The sequence below is a fragment of the Gasterosteus aculeatus genome, chromosome 1, assembly GCF_964276395.1.
Source record: "Gasterosteus aculeatus chromosome 1, fGasAcu3.hap1.1, whole genome shotgun sequence".
In the NCBI taxonomy this organism is placed as follows: domain Eukaryota; kingdom Metazoa; phylum Chordata; class Actinopteri; order Perciformes; family Gasterosteidae; genus Gasterosteus; species Gasterosteus aculeatus.
Genome location: NC_135688.1, coordinates 27,450,025 through 27,465,454, shown reverse-complemented (window position 1 = coordinate 27,465,454; position 15,430 = coordinate 27,450,025). Strand labels below are relative to the sequence as shown.

Below are 15,430 nucleotides of genomic sequence, written 5' to 3'. Positions count from 1 at the left end.
ATACAATCAATGCGATCCCCAGAACAATCTAAACGGACATCAAAATGTCCGTTTAGATTGTTCCATTATCCGACTTCAATAATGAGAACCTGTTAAGGCAAAACGACAGCCGAGAACAAACTTCAAGCGTGTCTTGAGAACCAACGAGTAGCCTGCAATTTGCGGATGTTAAATGAGAAGAAAAGGAAAGAAAAATAACTCACATTCCGTTTCCAAGGAAACGCTCAGCAACTTTCACCACTTCTCTGCATCCCTGTGTGAAATCAAGACCCTTTAACGAACATTAATTTGGAAAATGTCGCCACTTAGGCGGTCCTTGAGATGAATTTGCTCACAAGCATAATCAGATGTAATTGTTACAAAATCAATGAAGGAATTCATTATGTGCTTTAGAAGATTCCGCAGTTCCGGCCCGCCGAGTAAAAAGAGCCAAACGCACAGCGTCTGTCTTTGACACCAACAAGGTGACTTTCCTTAAACAAACAAAAAACACAAAAATGGCGTCAACTTTGAACAGCGACTGAAATTTATTTGAACTAAATAAAGTCTTCATTTCACAGCTATAGGGGCCTACATAGTAAGCAAAACAAAGTCTACTCTTTGTCCATGTGCAGAACTACACCACAGGGTAGTTCAAGACGCTCTGTCGTTGTGTGAATAAAAGGTGAGAGGACAGCGGAGAGACGAACGCCACTCCTCAAGAGATCGGCTGATGAGAAAATAAATGGGGGGGGGAAAAGTCCTTTGATTGAGTGACTTCAGGAAGCATTTTCATGCGGATTCCTTTCACATCCACTTATAGAGAACACGTTACAGTCTGCAAAATATTTCCTCGAATGATCATGCGTTAAAAGGCCGAGAGCTAAAGTTCTTTGTAACAAACACATAGAGACTGGATTCATTGCACTTTAAAGATGTTACACGGTAAACGTTTGCGTTACTGATATTACGGTAATCTACTTTGGAAATGTCTCATGTCGAATGCTCTGCGATTTCCCTCATGTGGCGTCCCGTCCGGTGGCGCCGCTTTCCGACTTAAGACAGCACGGCCTGGGAGTTCTTGATGCCGGCCATGTTGTCCACACTCACGGACCTCCTCATGGTCGACTTACACAGGTCCTTGTACTTGTCCTCGCACAGCCTGGAGATGGCCTACAGGACAAAACCCGGGCATAAAAACGGTCACGACCTCAACGGGAAAACACGAGAAGGGGCCACGTTTTTTTTTTTTAACTCACTCACCTCCAGCTTTTGGGCGCGCTTGTTGCTCAGCGGCTCCAGAGGGAAACTGAGGTTGTTGTCGTCGGCCAGAGAGCGCAGGTCAAAGTAATACTTGGCGTAGACGCTTCCCGGGACGTTGATGTTGAACTGGAGCAGCTCCAAGAAGTGGCGCTCCATCTCATTCCTGCCGGAAAAAACAGAAAGCGGGTTCAACGTCGGCCGGCGCGTCGGAACTCGACTGGTTTTAGTGAGCTGCAGGGCGGCGCTCACATGTCCTCCACGGTCATCTCTTTGAGGATCTGGCAGTAGTCCACGTTCCACACGGCCTGGTCGTCCCACACCTTGGACGCCAGCAGAATGGCTCCGAGAACGATGCGCTTCCAGTTACACGGACAGATGTCCATCTCGGCATACGTCAGCAGTCTTTCCAGGTACACCTGACAACCCAAACGGCAGTTCACACAGGATGCGCACACACGGCGAGCAGTGATCCAGGTGGTGGTGGTGGTGGTGGTGGGGGGGGTCGACCGGTCGTTTGTCACCTACCAGGGTGACGATGGCACACTCGGCCGTCAGCTGAGCGGAGCTGAAGAGCGTCCGGATGAAGCGGTAGATCAGTTTGTGCTCCGGGTCGACCACGGAGTAGTCGTCCGGGACTTTCTCTCTCTGTGGGGCAGAGGACTCGTCGTCATTGGCGACTCGGCACAGAGCGAGCGTTGAGCGTGACTTCCTGGAGAGATGTCACTCATAAACTCACCGACAGAGGGTGCTTCTTCTCATCGAAGATGTCCACTGAGCGGTTTGAATCCCTGCAGAAGATGAAGGAGCCGGCGTTAAACGTGGAAACGTCTCTATTGGTGTCACATCCTGTCGGGCTGGCTGACAGAATGAGACATCGTTTGAGTTGGTTCCGCGCCTCCTTAAAAAGTGCCAACGACCAAATGGATCCAAGTGATATAGTGCCAATAGGTATAAATAACTTCAAGATCACAAACTCAGTTTCCTAACTAATTGACCAGGGTTTCAAACCCTGAAGAGTAGAGAAATGTTTCTATTTCCTGACTAACGGCCGTGAACAAAGCCTTGCTGTGACGCTAGGAATCCTAAGCTTTTCAACAGAACAACTCTCCAAGTATTAGTTCAAACATATAACAAAGGTTAATGCTCCGGCCCGTATTTCAAACTTCACCTACCTGTTCTTGATGTGATAGTATATGGCCAACGTGACGCTGAAACAAAGAGAAGACGACACACACACAAACGGTGCTGTGGTTTTAATCTTCACCAAACAGGAGCTCCTACGTAGCATTAGCATTTCACACGTCACGTCTTCCTCTCTCGCTCTCATTTCCTCATCCTGACACGTCGATCTCTTCCGTTGGGCAGGAGCGCTTGATGTCCAGAGTTTAGAAAAATTTGGTTTGTTGACTGAAATTACACATGTTGGGTGAATATTTAAATGAAAATGGGAAGAAGCACTTACCATTTGATCGTGCTCTTGAGGTTGGGCTGGCTGACCGTGCTGTCGTCCAGGAATATTGTGGAGCAGGAACTAAACTTTTTTGTCAGGAGCCCAGGGGACATCTGCTACAGGGAGGTGATAACACACATGGCACCAGTTTGAACATTTGAAATATAACTCTTGGCGTTTTACGGATGCAGTTTGCAGAGTGTGTGTGTGTGTGTGTGTGTGAGCATCCTTCTCAATCTCGCCGACTGAATAACATTCTCACTTACGTGATTTAAGTAGTTACTTTTCCTTTTCTCGCGCACTGAAACTGGGGGGAAAGAAACAAAAACTCAATCAGTTCCAAAGATTCAGAGAGAAATGAAAATAATGTTTAGCAGAGAAATACAGACCGTCTGTCTGCGACTTGTTGAGGAAGAGGGTGCTGGCTCTGGGGTGGTCGGATGGGTTGGACTCTTGGGCCAGTTCTGTGACATGCAGGCATGAAAGAGACATTTTAGACGTGGACGTAATGGATTTATGTGGGGAAATCCCAACGAAGAGGTCTCCAAAATACACAAAACACCGACCGTCGGGGAGCTCCCTGTCGCTGATGTGCTGCAGGTAGGTCCCGGTGTCCTCGCTCACGTCCTCGGCGGTGGTGATGGGACACTCCTCCAGCTCCGCCTGTCTCCGGCGGATCTTGGGACTCTCGCCGGGAGAGATGCAGCATGACACCGAACCTCCCATCGTCGACCTACAACAGTCCGGCTGAAGCCATAAAACTCGTGCTTGGGGGGGGAATCACTGACCAGTCCGACTGACAACAGTGGGCGTCTTGCAACGTATTCGCGCCAAAGCAAAATCCGGATGTCTGTGGTTTCAGCTGTTAAAAACCATGAACATTTTAGTCGCGCACATTAAGGCCCAGTGTGAAACCTGTACCGGTATGCGCAGGGCAGCTGACACATTCAGGGCGTGTGCGCAGCATAGCAGCGGTGCTCTCAGCGTTGAACACGAACTGCGAACGTCGGGCCGAATGCGTTTATTAGTAGGTAGTATTAACTCATTTCATGGGAAAGAAGGTAACAATACGAAGAGCTGCTCTGTCTCCCTCCATGGCTAGCCGGCTAACGCTAGCTTCCGCACCTCAATCCATTCCTGGCTGTTCGGCGACATGGCTCATTCCGTTTTCACGGCAGTTGGGGGTCGCACCGGAAGGTGAACGTGAGAATTCACGAACTGGATACAGCTCTGAAGATGACTAAGTCAGCGGAGAAGTGGCGACAATTGGAGTTTTTGATAGATAGACAAAGTTAGCTCTCATATCGTCGCATTCAGGCGATACGTCTTGGACGTCAAATCCACCGAAGAAGTTCAGAGGTCATTTCCGGCTATTGCTTTTCAAAGTAAAAGTCCGCAGTTTTTTTTGTGTGTGACAGTCATCATAAAAAGACCGGCAATAGTTCTCGCTATTGTTGCATGTCAAAAATAAAAGCTTATGACACAATACGGACCAAACAACTGCCCAAAGGAGCAGAAAACAGCACACTTACAGCCTCCACCATGTAGCGTCCATTGTAGATCCATATATGTTTTAAAACAACGCTTCCTCACGTAGTCACGGTGGCCGAGAGGTTAAGGCGTTGGACTCGAAATCCAATGGGGTTTCCCCGCACAGGTTCGAATCCTGTTCGTGACGATCTTTTGTGTTGCTTTACTGTCGACGCTACAACGATGTAACGTTTTTTAATATGCGATTCATATTTGGATTAACGATCAACTGCAGAATTACTCTACACAGATACATTTTCACTGGCTAAACGGGAGAAAGAGATCACTTACATATTTCCTGAAATATAGTTTGTAAATGTAAAACCACCATCTACATTGTGCTGCCCACTTTTAACTCGGAGGGGTCTCAATATTCTATTCTATTTATTTAAACAATTATGAAATGAGCAAACACTTGTGGTTATATGCTCTTCCTTTTGACTAGGGCTTCACTGAAGTGTGTCGTACACATCGCCCCTTTGCATCAAGAGTCCACCAAACCTCAAATTCAAAACAGTTGTTTTAGAAAATGGCCAATTTACACAATAGAGGACAGTATCTGAGGTTGGTTGCTTTAACAGTTATTTTATTAGAGTTTATATGATCACAGATCCACTATTTTACACAGGTTGCTGAGAAAATACATACATTTAATATATGGAAACTGGAGTGTGAATAATGAAAAAGAGAGGGAACGACTGGAAAGTTGTTTCCCTCTGTTTTTCTATTATTAACAATCCAAGGAGTCAATGTTAAGGCCCCATATTTTGTTAGTTAGAATAAGATTAAACCCAACGATAGTAAGCAATGATAAAACCTGTTTTGAATTTTTCTTCTGGAGGTAAAGTTTAGTGCACACCAACTTTCACAAATATGAACGATATAATTTACTAAAAACCACAAGCCTTTTGCCACTTGGCTTGAACAGAATGACCCTTAATTGTAGGACGTCACGCTGGGCTCAAAATAGAGCTGAATCATTTGAAAAGGTAAGAGTTTTAAGTGTGGCTTTAGAAATATGATTGCACCAGGTGGTGTCGTCATGCTCACGGCGAAGGGAATGGAAGAATAAAAAGGTAGAAGAACCATTAGTCACAGTGTGTTTCCAGCTATATCAGTAGGTAACAATCTTAAAAGGTTCACATGCTGTCAGATCAGAGAGAACTATTAATATAAAGTACAGATTCATATCCGGCCTCTTGGCTCTGTGGAAGAAGAGATACTTCCCTTAGTTTCATTTCATCTTTGTTTATGATGCTTTTGTAAATTCCTTGCTGTCATTCCTTTCCCAGAACCCCCTGTCAAAGACAGAAACTCATTTACATTGATCAACAAACCTCTGGAAGGTACAGTCAGGTTCCTGTTAAGAACTGGCGCGCACAGAGACTCATTAAATCAATCAACCGGTGTTCTTTAGAACAGACCTACAAATCTCTACAGACCTGTGAGCTGGGTACTATGGAGCTACTCAGCCCCTGTAGTGATCATTTCGACCTCCCTCGTTCGCCCTGAAAGCTCGGTCAGACGCCCGTCTTTTGAGTAACTTCTATTTTATTGCCTTTGTATGATCATGGCCACACAGCTAGCACTCTGGCCAGACAGAATTCACAGCCTTGTTGTGAACTTCGGCCTCCACTGCACAGTGAATAAAGCTCCCCTGAACCATTTGACCTTGTTGAAACTTTTCTTCAACAGCCCCTTTGGATGTACAAAGACAAAAATTACCCCAAAATCCTTATATTATATCCATTTCTTTACCCGCCTACATACTGAAACCATCCGTATTCCATTCTCCCTAATCATCTCTCTACATCGGTTTATCCATGAAACATCTTTCTACCGAAAATGATCATCTCTTGCTGTAAATAAATCCCCCGAACGGGCACATTTTCCTTGATTGTCTTGAACACGCACTGTGGTATGTTTGAAATGTATCATAAACACATAAAATGGGCCACCACATTAATAACCTGGATCTGAAAATAGTCCCCAGATATTCAGCTGCTTGAGTCGCATAAAAACAGTCCATTGCCATTACAAGAAGTTACTGAGCCTTTTTTAAAAATTAAACTATATCTTTTTGACATCTTCACTGGGACCAAGCGGAATTCATTGTTGGTTGTGGGTTTTCATGGGATTTGGTGCCAACAAGAAAACTATCGACTAAAAGCAGCCTTCCACTTAAATCCACAATAGATCCCTCCTACTTTAATCTTACGAGCTCTCTGTGGCGATCTGATCCAGTCCGAGTCCAGTTCAACGAGCAGAACAAGTGGAATGACCAGGATCCGTTGAGGAATCGCCCATCCGGCCGTTACGACACCCGGCTGGAATCAGACGTCTCTCCTCCGGCTCTGCAGCTTCCCCCCGGCTAGAAGTCGGGTGTCGCAGTAAATATCGTCCCGTGGTCATTTTGTGACCCGTGCTGTAGCTCCCTGGCAACCTGCATACCATCCTCCCGCCTTCCCGCTCGAGGCGTCTCCGTGCTCGGACACGGGCGGCGGGGGGGAGGTGCGGTGCAGCCCCGGGGTCGCCTTTTTTCCGCTCGCGGGCAATCGAGGGAGCGGGCGTGCTTCAGTAGCGCCCCCGTTGGTTCGCCCGGGACATGGTGAGCGGCAGAGACACGGAGGAGAGAGAGGAGACCTCCCAGTAGAGAGAGCGGGACAGGAAGAGCTGGTAGAGGATCACCATGGCGATGGACTGGCAGAGGACGACGCCGATGGTCACCACCTACAGAGGGAGAGGCGGCATGTGGCGACGTCAACGGACGGAGGCAGAGGAACTGGTAATAAAATAAATACCGGCACTGCTCCTGTGTCCTTTGCATTCTCCGTTAATGACGGTAGCTGCTTCTTTAGCCCTAGAAAATGCTTTTGAATTACCTTAAAATGCACTCAAATCCTGTGGTGCAAAGCAAACTTGATTTACCTCATGGTAGACGACAATTAGACAAAACTGCATTAATTCAACTAAGAAAACACTGCAAGGACGTGTTAGTTATTGTGCTTTCTCTGCACAAGAAGAAGATTATATCAAATGCAATCCAGTGATTTGAATGTGTGGCTTTAGGAACAAAGTAAACGGTCCCTCCAAATGACGTAGACCTCCACTACGGTGACAACGGTCACATTCCCCTCCCGGAAAACCCCCCCAGCTCAGACAGAGGGACGTGGTTCGAACCTTCTCCCTCTGGTACTCGTTGAAGACAGCCGACACGAGGAAGAGGACGGGGTGACAGAGGAACCACAGGAAGCATCCCTGCAGAGAACACCGGGGGAGACCGCGTGACCACAAGGAACGCTGTGGGCATCTGGTGCGCCTGGAAGGGTCCGGCGGCGTAGCGCGGCCGTTACCTTGGCGAAGCAGAGGTAGAAGTCTCTCTTCAGGGTGCTCCTCTCGGTGGAGGTGATCTGGTAGAGGACGGAGGCCAGCAGCAGGGCCAGGACCACCCTGAGGGCCATGAGGAGGAGACCCGCGAGACTCTGCTGCACGTGGTCGCTGTGACGTTGACTCTGGGACTCGAAGCACTGCTCCCACAGCAGCAGGGCTCCCTAAAGAAAAGGTCTCGGATGTTTTCACAGCAAAACGACATTCGGAACAAGTCCCCGAATGGTTTCATACGCTCCCAGCTTTACGCTGCGTACCTGCAGGACGCCTCCACCAACAGCCACCGCCGTGGAAGTCGGAGACCGCTCCCACTGCAGAGGTCTGGACTGAGGCTTCCTGCCGCGGCCCAGAGTCCAGCCCACGCACATACTCAGCAACATGTACAGCACTGACACCTGGGCCACCATATCCCAGACTGCACAGGGACACGGGGAATGAATGAGAGAGAGAGAGAATGAGGAAAGCCACATTAAAACTAGGGTCCGATTACAAATTCATCCGAAATGAAAGGTCGGCTATGTTAATAAACTGGGGCTATAAAGGGGCGCTTATGAGTATACGTGTTTAATAGGGAGGAACATACACTCTGCCAGGCTGCCCATCAGAGGAATACCAGTCCCATCTCTGGAATACCTGCACAACACATGAGTTAAATACAGAAAGGGATCAAACTGGTCGCTGGTTAGCGTCGACTGCACAGATCCCACCTGGCCAGGTGGATGTAGTTGCAGAGAGCGGAGCAGCCCTGCAAGGCCAGCGCCGTGGTCAGCACCCTGAGGACAGCGTGCATGGGCCCCCCTTTCCTCAGAGCCTGCCACAGAGGCCGGCAGTAGATGCAGCAGGCGACGAAGTAGGCCAGCAGCAGCAGGAAGTAGAAGCCGTGGAGACCTGGAGAGTATGACGAGTCAAAGGGGCAAACACCACTGACGCAGATCACTCGGGGCCGATCGCCGGCCTCTACCAAAGTATCTAAGATGCGACGGGTGGGAAAACCATTACGCACTTCCAACCATCTGCATATTCAGGGACTTATTGTTATCAGGCTCGGGACCCCCTTCTTTGCGGCATTAATAATTCGACATGGAATGCCCCCGGTGTGTGACAGCGGTCGCTGGAGCGTCTGACCTGCCTCCTCGGCGCTGAAGTGCTCCAGAGGATTGCCGGCCGAGTCGGGGTTCAACAGCAGCACGGTGAAACGCAGATCGGCGTGCTGAGGAATCACTGCACCCTCCTGGACACACGGGACGGGACAAAGGACGACGAAATAACTGTGCGCCCTTTGTTCAACTCGGGTTTAAGTCCATTTGTGTGTGCGTGTCGGGTGGCGTTACCTGACATGTGTATCGGTCGGCGTACAGCACCTGCCAGGTGGTCGGAGAGGACAGACGAGGGATCGACTGGTTGTGTTGTTCATCGCTGAGAGGAACTGAGGTGGGAGGACAAACGCAGCGAGGTGAGGGGGGGGGGGACCGCTTCAGGTGCCCGCGTGCGAGTGGCTGCTGGTTCTTACGGGTGAACTGAGATTTCTCGAGCCTCTCGGAGCAGCTGAGGTCGTCCAGGTCCGGGTCCATGTCCTGGTACAGCAGCAGCCTGGACTCCTTCTCCGAGGCCAGGGCAGAGTTCTCCAGCCGGCACGCCAGCAGACCGCCATCGCCTGCGGGGACACGGGTCAACACTCATGCACTCACACAATGGGTCAGCAATATGCTGGATGGACTCGTTTATAGAAACACAGATTGTGGGACCAGAACGGGAGCTGTTGTGGTGGTTAAAGTAGGCTGGTTTGTAGCTTTTAGGGTTTAAAACAGTGTCCTTTCAGCAAGTGACACAAACTAGAAAATGCATTTCCTGCAGAAAATGCGCTGGAATGCTGAACGCTTAAAGCTGAAAGCTAAAAGCTAAAATCAATTGCAGAAAATGCAGAAATGAGAAAAAACTAAATGAATTTGAAAAAATTGTATTTGTAGTAATATTAGTAGTAGTAGTTATTGTGGCACTGGTAGTACCTGCAGTAGGAGAAGTAGTGGTAGTTTTAGTATCAATTGCAGTTGAAATACTAGTAGTAGTAGTGTGAGTAGTAGTAATATCAGCTAGTACTAATGCTATTAGTCATAGTAGTATTTGTATTTATATTAGCATAATAAAAGTACAAGTGCTAGTTTTACTTATTTTATAGTAGTAAGCATTTACGAAAGCCAGGTTGCTTTAATAGTTATTTCATTACAGTTTGGTGATTTCCAGGTTGCGTTGTAATAAAATAACTGCATGTAATTTAGAGAAACTGGAGGGTGAACAGTGAAAAAGAGGAACTGTACGAATGTTTCTTTGTTTTTACATTTATTAACGTACGTTGTAATATCTTATAAACCAAGAACTCAATCCCCATATTTTGTTAGTGATTATTAGATAGGTAATTAACATACAATGACACACATTCTGAAAATCTTTTTCTGAAGGGAAAGTTTAGTGCACAAAAAATACTTGAATGGGATGTAATTTACTGACACCGCAGGCCTTTTTTGGCACTGGGCTTTTACGTTTAACGACCCTCAATTTCACATGTCACATCGGGCTCAACAGAGAGCTGAATTATTTGAAAAGGTAAGAGTTTTACATGTGGCATTAGAAATGTATTTGCGCCATGTGGTATATAGTCCATCTCAGGATGAAGGGAGTGAGGTAGGTGAGCACAATAAAAGGTAGAACAGCCATTAGTCAGCTATATCGGTAGGTAACAATCTCAAAAGGTTCACATGGTGTCAGCTTAGAGAAGAAAAACATGCTTAAAAGTACAGCTTGACATGTGGTCCCCTTTCTTTTCCTTTGGCCGGAGAGAATTACAGCTTTGTTGTTCACTTCGGTCTCCACTGCGCAGTGAATGAAGCTCATCTGAACCTGCCACAGAATTTGACCTTGTTGAAACTTTTCTTCAACTCAGCTCCCTTTGGAAGTCCAAAGACAAAAGTAACCGAATCCCTGTATTCAAAGGCTCATTGATTCCATTTCTTTACAAACCATCTGTACACTATTTTAACTAAGTGTCCATTCGTCTAAATCATCTCTCCACCTCCACTTTTTTTATCCATGAAACATATACTTCTCCCCGCATACAGACCCATTGATCTTCCCATATTGATCTCCATTCTTGCTGTAAATAAATCCCATAAAAGGGCCCATTTTCCTTTGATTCCCTTGAACACGCACTGTGGTATATTACATAGTACATATCACACATAAATGGGCCACCAGATTTATCAACAAATTAGTCTCAAACAGTTTCCAGCTGCTTCAATAACTTTACTGAAATTACTGATGAAGTATTTGTAGCACTATTGGTCCAATCCAAAAATAAGAGTATTTTCCGAGAGCCAAGACTGACGCAGTCATGTCCTTTATATGTCTGTGCGGTCAGAAGTATGACCCCTCTGGCAGTGCGCCAACGTGTGCCTCTTGTTTTCTGAGAAATGTGTTTGGCATTGGTCCCCGTGGAGCCAGAGTTGGACCTGGTCTGGATCATGGGGGTTCCTTATGTCTGTTGTTTTCCATAGCCACATGTCTTCCACCAAAATTGTGGCAATGCGGGACAAATGCGTGAAAAATAGAAAAATGTTTTGAACCAGATTCTGAAGCTGCTCTCCACTCTAGTTGTTCAGTCTGCCTCATACACACCAATGCAACTCTCAGAAACGGTCTGAAGAACTCATGAAACGTCAAATCAGTGATATTGAAAAAATTTGAACTAACTAACTAAAAATGTTGCTTTTGTCAACATTTTAAAGTTGGTTAAAATGGTGGCTCTAGCTGAAAGACTGAGGAAGAAGAAGTTTAATATTTGAATAAGAGCTGCATTAGAAAGCCATGTTCATTTTTTTTAACTTATATTAATTCAAGCTTAAGGGGTAGAAAGCTCCCCTCTCCTGAAGGAGTTGGATTTTCTAAATAGCTGAACGGTTTCTGTATCTTATATGTGAAGGAGGAGAAGCAGTCGAAAGTATAAAAAGAAGAATAAAGCTTAGAAGAACAATAGTTGGAATGCAGCACTCAACATTAAACAATAAAAACTCTACAGGAACAAATCAACTGGAACAAAGGAAGATGATTCAAAGAGTGCAGATGTGATCCGACAAAGTGATGGTGACACTCTTGTTTACGTACAGTGGTTGAATGATTAACAAAATCATTCGCTTCGTTCTCACGTGACGTCATGTTTAAAAATGAACCGCGGGACGACGTCACCGATGAACCGACACATCTTTGACGTTACCTTGGTACATGAATTTGGTGATGAGCTGGCCCTTCTGCCGTCTCGCCGCTTCGCTCTTAAAAAGTCCCGTCACAGTTTTCGCAAAAGCCCCCGAGGCGAGCAGCGACGCAACGACGAGGGGGGCCAGCAGACGCGACATCTTCACCCTCAGCGTTATCGACGGGATAAACGTTATCTGACGAAATCAATGAGCCACGAAGCCAGAAGCGAGCGAGCGAGCGGCGTCAAGTTGCCCTGGGTTACCGCAGACGAGACCGGAAATCGGGCGTTTGTGCGCTCAAATAAAAGGACGTCTCACTCTGTGCAGTGTTAATCATTCTTGGTGGACATTGGCGTAAGAAAAAAGAAAAGGATAAAGTTGGAGATATTATTAACTTTGATAATATTGCATCAAACTGTAAAACAATAAATTACCTAAAAGTACATCTTTTACGCCGTGTTTCAAACAGTAAAATAAGCGTTGTAATAAAAACTATGTAAACCTTAGAAAAACCTTACCTAAATGTTTGGTGCTTTTATTTTGCTAATACACTGTACATCCATCACAGCTCACTTGACACTGTTGCCTCGCAAAGCCGACACGATAGTTAGACAAAGCGACCAATCAGAGAGCAGAAACGAGTCTGCGGACGTCAGATGTCACGCCCCTTTCAACGTGTCAACACTGCCGTAAAACAACCGGTGCCTGTCGCAAATAACGCAACGTATCCAGTGTATTGAGGCCGTCAGAGACACTTACCGTTTCCTGTTAGCGTTCTGGTTTGACATCTGAATATAAGACCGAAATAACTGTCGTCTTCCCGTCGCTAGGATACCTTAAAATAAATGGACTGCAGCCAGTGTTCAGGGATACCGGAAGATGGACTTCAACAGGAAGGTGCTGGTGACTGGAGGCTCTGGATTCATGTGAGATTGTTATTGAAGACATATTTACTGAAAATGTATCTTGTCTACGGTTTTTATGATCCGCAGTGTGCAGTATTTGAAATCTATGTGTTATCAGGCGTTTATAAGCATAAAGTAGGAGGTAATTAAAATACTCAAGCACAGTATAAGTACCTCTAATGTTTTCTCTCTCTCTAGTGGCTCCCACCTGGTGTGTTCGCTGGTCGACAGACACCCTGACTGGAGAATCATAAACCTGGATAATGTGAGTCTGGTTGTGACACCGTAGCTGCACGCATGTCAGCGTGTACTGGAGCCTCTTCCCTTCTGTCTGATCTCTTGCAGTTGGACTACTGCTGCAGCCCCAGGAGCCTGGAGAGTGTTGAAGGCAGAGCCAACTACACTTTCATCAGGGTGAGCGGCTGCCGTTAGAATTATACAAATCGAGCTCAAATGGAGTAAACATACCTATTGTTTGTTATATTCATAAAGAATGACGTATGGAGGAACACGTTTCTGTTCATCCAGGGGAAGAGGGGCATTGGTACTTTTACAATAAGTGTCACTATTAAGATCCTCTTTCTTCATCAGGGGGACGTGTGCAACTCACAGCTGCTGAATCACATCTTCAACACAGAGAACATCGACGTGATCTTTCACCTGGCGGCCAAAACGCACGTCGGTGAGTAGCGAGTCGTCCCGACCGAGGTCGCTCCCGCCCCTGACTGGCCGACCGCACGGGCCTGCCGCGGTCCCCTTCACGCGACGGCCTCCTTTTTGGTTTCAGAGTCGTCGTTTGAAAGTCCGTCCGCCTTCCAGCGCGTTAACGTCGACGGGACCAGAGTTCTGCTGCGAGCCGCCCACCAGGCCCGACACCGGCCACAGCGCTTCATCCACGCCAGCACCGACGAGGTGTACGGAGCCAGCCTGGACCAGGTCAGTGCCCCGGCGGGTGGGTGTGTGGACATTGTGGTTTTGGAGTCATTGATGGATGTGGATATTTATGCGTGCAGGTGTTCGATGAGAGCAGTCCAGTGAGGCCCTCCAACCCATATTCTGCCACGAAAGCAGCTGCAGAGTACCTGGTTCGATCCTACTGGGACACGTATAAGGTACGCACACACCTGAACAGGCAGACACCTTCATCCAGGTCTTGTTCCTCAAGAGTTGTGTGTCTGTTTCACCAGTTTCCCGTCATCATCACCAGAAGCAACAACATCTACGGGCCCAGACAGTTCCCCGAGAAGGTACAGCACGACGACATTCCTAGATTTCTATTTTGGGGCAAACAAGTGGCCATGGGCAAGATATTAGCAGTGTTAACAAACTTTAACAAAGGGAGCGCCAATGTTTTCAGGTCATTCCGAGGTTTCTCACCCTCCTGCAAAGGAACAAGAAATGGTGGGTTTGTTTGAGCTTTATTTTGAAGAGGTTTCACTGAGAAACCAGCCAACTGAGTTAATCTTGCTTGTTTTTTTTGTCTGCCCAAGCACCATCCAGGGAACCCTCCCTAAATCGCGACATTTCCTGTTTGTTGACGACGCTATCGATGCCTTCCTGCTGCTTCTGGAGAACGGCGTTGTGGGAGAAATCTACAATGTGGGGACCAGCTGTGAGATTCCCATCGTGCACCTGGCCAGGGAACTCGTCAAGATGGTGGGAGCGGTCCTCCTCAATCAAACACGTGTTGGGAAAAGTAGAAAAGGTTCAGGAAAACTCAGTGCGTTTGTTTTATCAGGTCAAGAACGTGCCGGACTGCGAGGCGAACGACTGGCTCGAGTTTGTCGCTGACAGGTGAGTAAAACTAGTGCCGCTACAAGATTGGTGATGCTGTATATTTAGAGGTTATTATTGTGATTGTAAAATCCGCGTTCCATCTTGACCTTTGATCTCCGCCCGTAGGCCGCGCGTTGACCTCCGCTACCCCATCAAATGTGAGAAGCTGCAGCAGCTGGGCTGGAGGGCGCAGGTGTCCTGGGCTGAAGGCATCAGACAGACAGGTGAGGAGGAACAAAACAGACGCACCATCGCGCCCAACTAACAACAGGTGTCTCTACGAGATCTTTCCCTCCTCACACCAACCGGAGGATTCCCTGTGCTTTTGCGTCTTTAAGTGAAATGGTACCAAGACAACCCGGACTTCTGGGTGGACGCAGGAGAGGACCGAGAACAGATCAGAAGCCGGCTCGAAGACGCCAACGACTTAGTGGGGAACGCTTCATTTCTCGGCTCGTCGTCGGACCAACGGAGAGGAGGAGGAGGAGCCTCCCTTCAATCGAAGCCTTGAAATGACTGATAACCAGCAGCACTCGTGCGGCGGATCCTGAATGTACGGCGACGTCTACAGCGTGGGACTGATCTTTGCTCATTTCCTTGAGTGCCTTTTACTTCACGGTTCAAACTGGAGCTTAACTCTGAAAATCAGTGACAAAATATTAAAGTATTTCCTTCGCAAGCAAGTTACTCTGACGTGAGGAAGGCCGCGGGAAACCAGCTGCTCAAGTGCACGTAAACTCATCAGCAAATTTCACATGTTTGTCAGCGGCCTTAAGGGAGAAGGGAACGCCAACCATTTGTTTTATAGACATTCCAATGATGTTTTTGACTGAAATAAACTTTGATATTTAATAACTAAACGAGGTGCTTTGCATTTGAAATCACTTAGAAGACAC

General features: G+C 47.1%; 3 protein-coding genes and 1 non-coding gene across 7 annotated transcripts; 2 read left to right on the top strand and 2 right to left on the bottom strand.

Annotated features, from left to right (window-relative positions):
• Window positions 1-508: 508 nt before the first annotated feature.
• Window positions 509-4,256, bottom strand: LOC120825623 (cyclin-Y-like protein 1). Of its 4 annotated transcripts, none has more exons than XM_040187356.2 (10): window positions 3,259-4,256; window positions 3,082-3,156; window positions 2,959-2,999; window positions 2,705-2,808; window positions 2,415-2,450; window positions 1,979-2,030; window positions 1,768-1,887; window positions 1,492-1,658; window positions 1,243-1,405; window positions 509-1,152 (listed from the first exon to the last, which is right to left on the bottom strand). In XM_040187356.2, the coding sequence occupies exons 1-10, from the start codon at window positions 3,416-3,418 to the stop codon at window positions 1,036-1,038; spliced, it is 1,035 nt and encodes a 344-aa protein (XP_040043290.2). In that variant the 5' UTR covers window positions 3,419-4,256; the 3' UTR covers window positions 509-1,035. The 4 variants fall into 4 exon arrangements, with proteins under 4 accessions (XP_040043290.2, XP_040043273.2, XP_040043280.2 ...); XM_040187339.2 differs by having other exon boundaries at window positions 2,415-2,612; window positions 3,259-4,079; XM_040187346.2 differs by having other exon boundaries at window positions 2,415-2,612; window positions 2,705-2,805; window positions 3,259-4,079.
• A 32-nt stretch (window positions 4,257-4,288) lies between these two features.
• On the top strand, window positions 4,289-4,370 carry trnas-cga (transfer RNA serine (anticodon CGA)). Its single transcript has one exon. It is a non-coding gene; the product is annotated as a tRNA-Ser (tRNA).
• Window positions 4,371-4,787: 417 nt separating this feature from the next.
• Window positions 4,788-12,130, bottom strand: gpr180 (G protein-coupled receptor 180). Its single transcript, XM_040189632.2, has 10 exons — window positions 11,874-12,130; window positions 9,120-9,263; window positions 8,941-9,035; window positions 8,735-8,840; window positions 8,317-8,497; window positions 8,193-8,242; window positions 7,867-8,024; window positions 7,576-7,773; window positions 7,403-7,480; window positions 4,788-6,952 (listed from the first exon to the last, which is right to left on the bottom strand). The coding sequence occupies exons 1-10, from the start codon at window positions 12,010-12,012 to the stop codon at window positions 6,797-6,799; spliced, it is 1,305 nt and encodes a 434-aa protein (XP_040045566.1). The 5' UTR covers window positions 12,013-12,130; the 3' UTR covers window positions 4,788-6,796.
• Window positions 12,131-12,536: 406 nt separating this feature from the next.
• tgds (TDP-glucose 4,6-dehydratase) lies at window positions 12,537-15,394 on the top strand. The gene is made up of 12 exons (XM_040191574.2): window positions 12,537-12,779; window positions 12,957-13,023; window positions 13,104-13,172; window positions 13,350-13,440; window positions 13,546-13,694; window positions 13,772-13,870; window positions 13,946-14,005; window positions 14,116-14,159; window positions 14,249-14,414; window positions 14,497-14,552; window positions 14,661-14,758; window positions 14,873-15,394. The coding sequence occupies exons 1-12, from the start codon at window positions 12,733-12,735 to the stop codon at window positions 15,043-15,045; spliced, it is 1,119 nt and encodes a 372-aa protein (XP_040047508.2). The 5' UTR covers window positions 12,537-12,732; the 3' UTR covers window positions 15,046-15,394.
• Window positions 15,395-15,430: the final 36 nt, after the last annotated feature.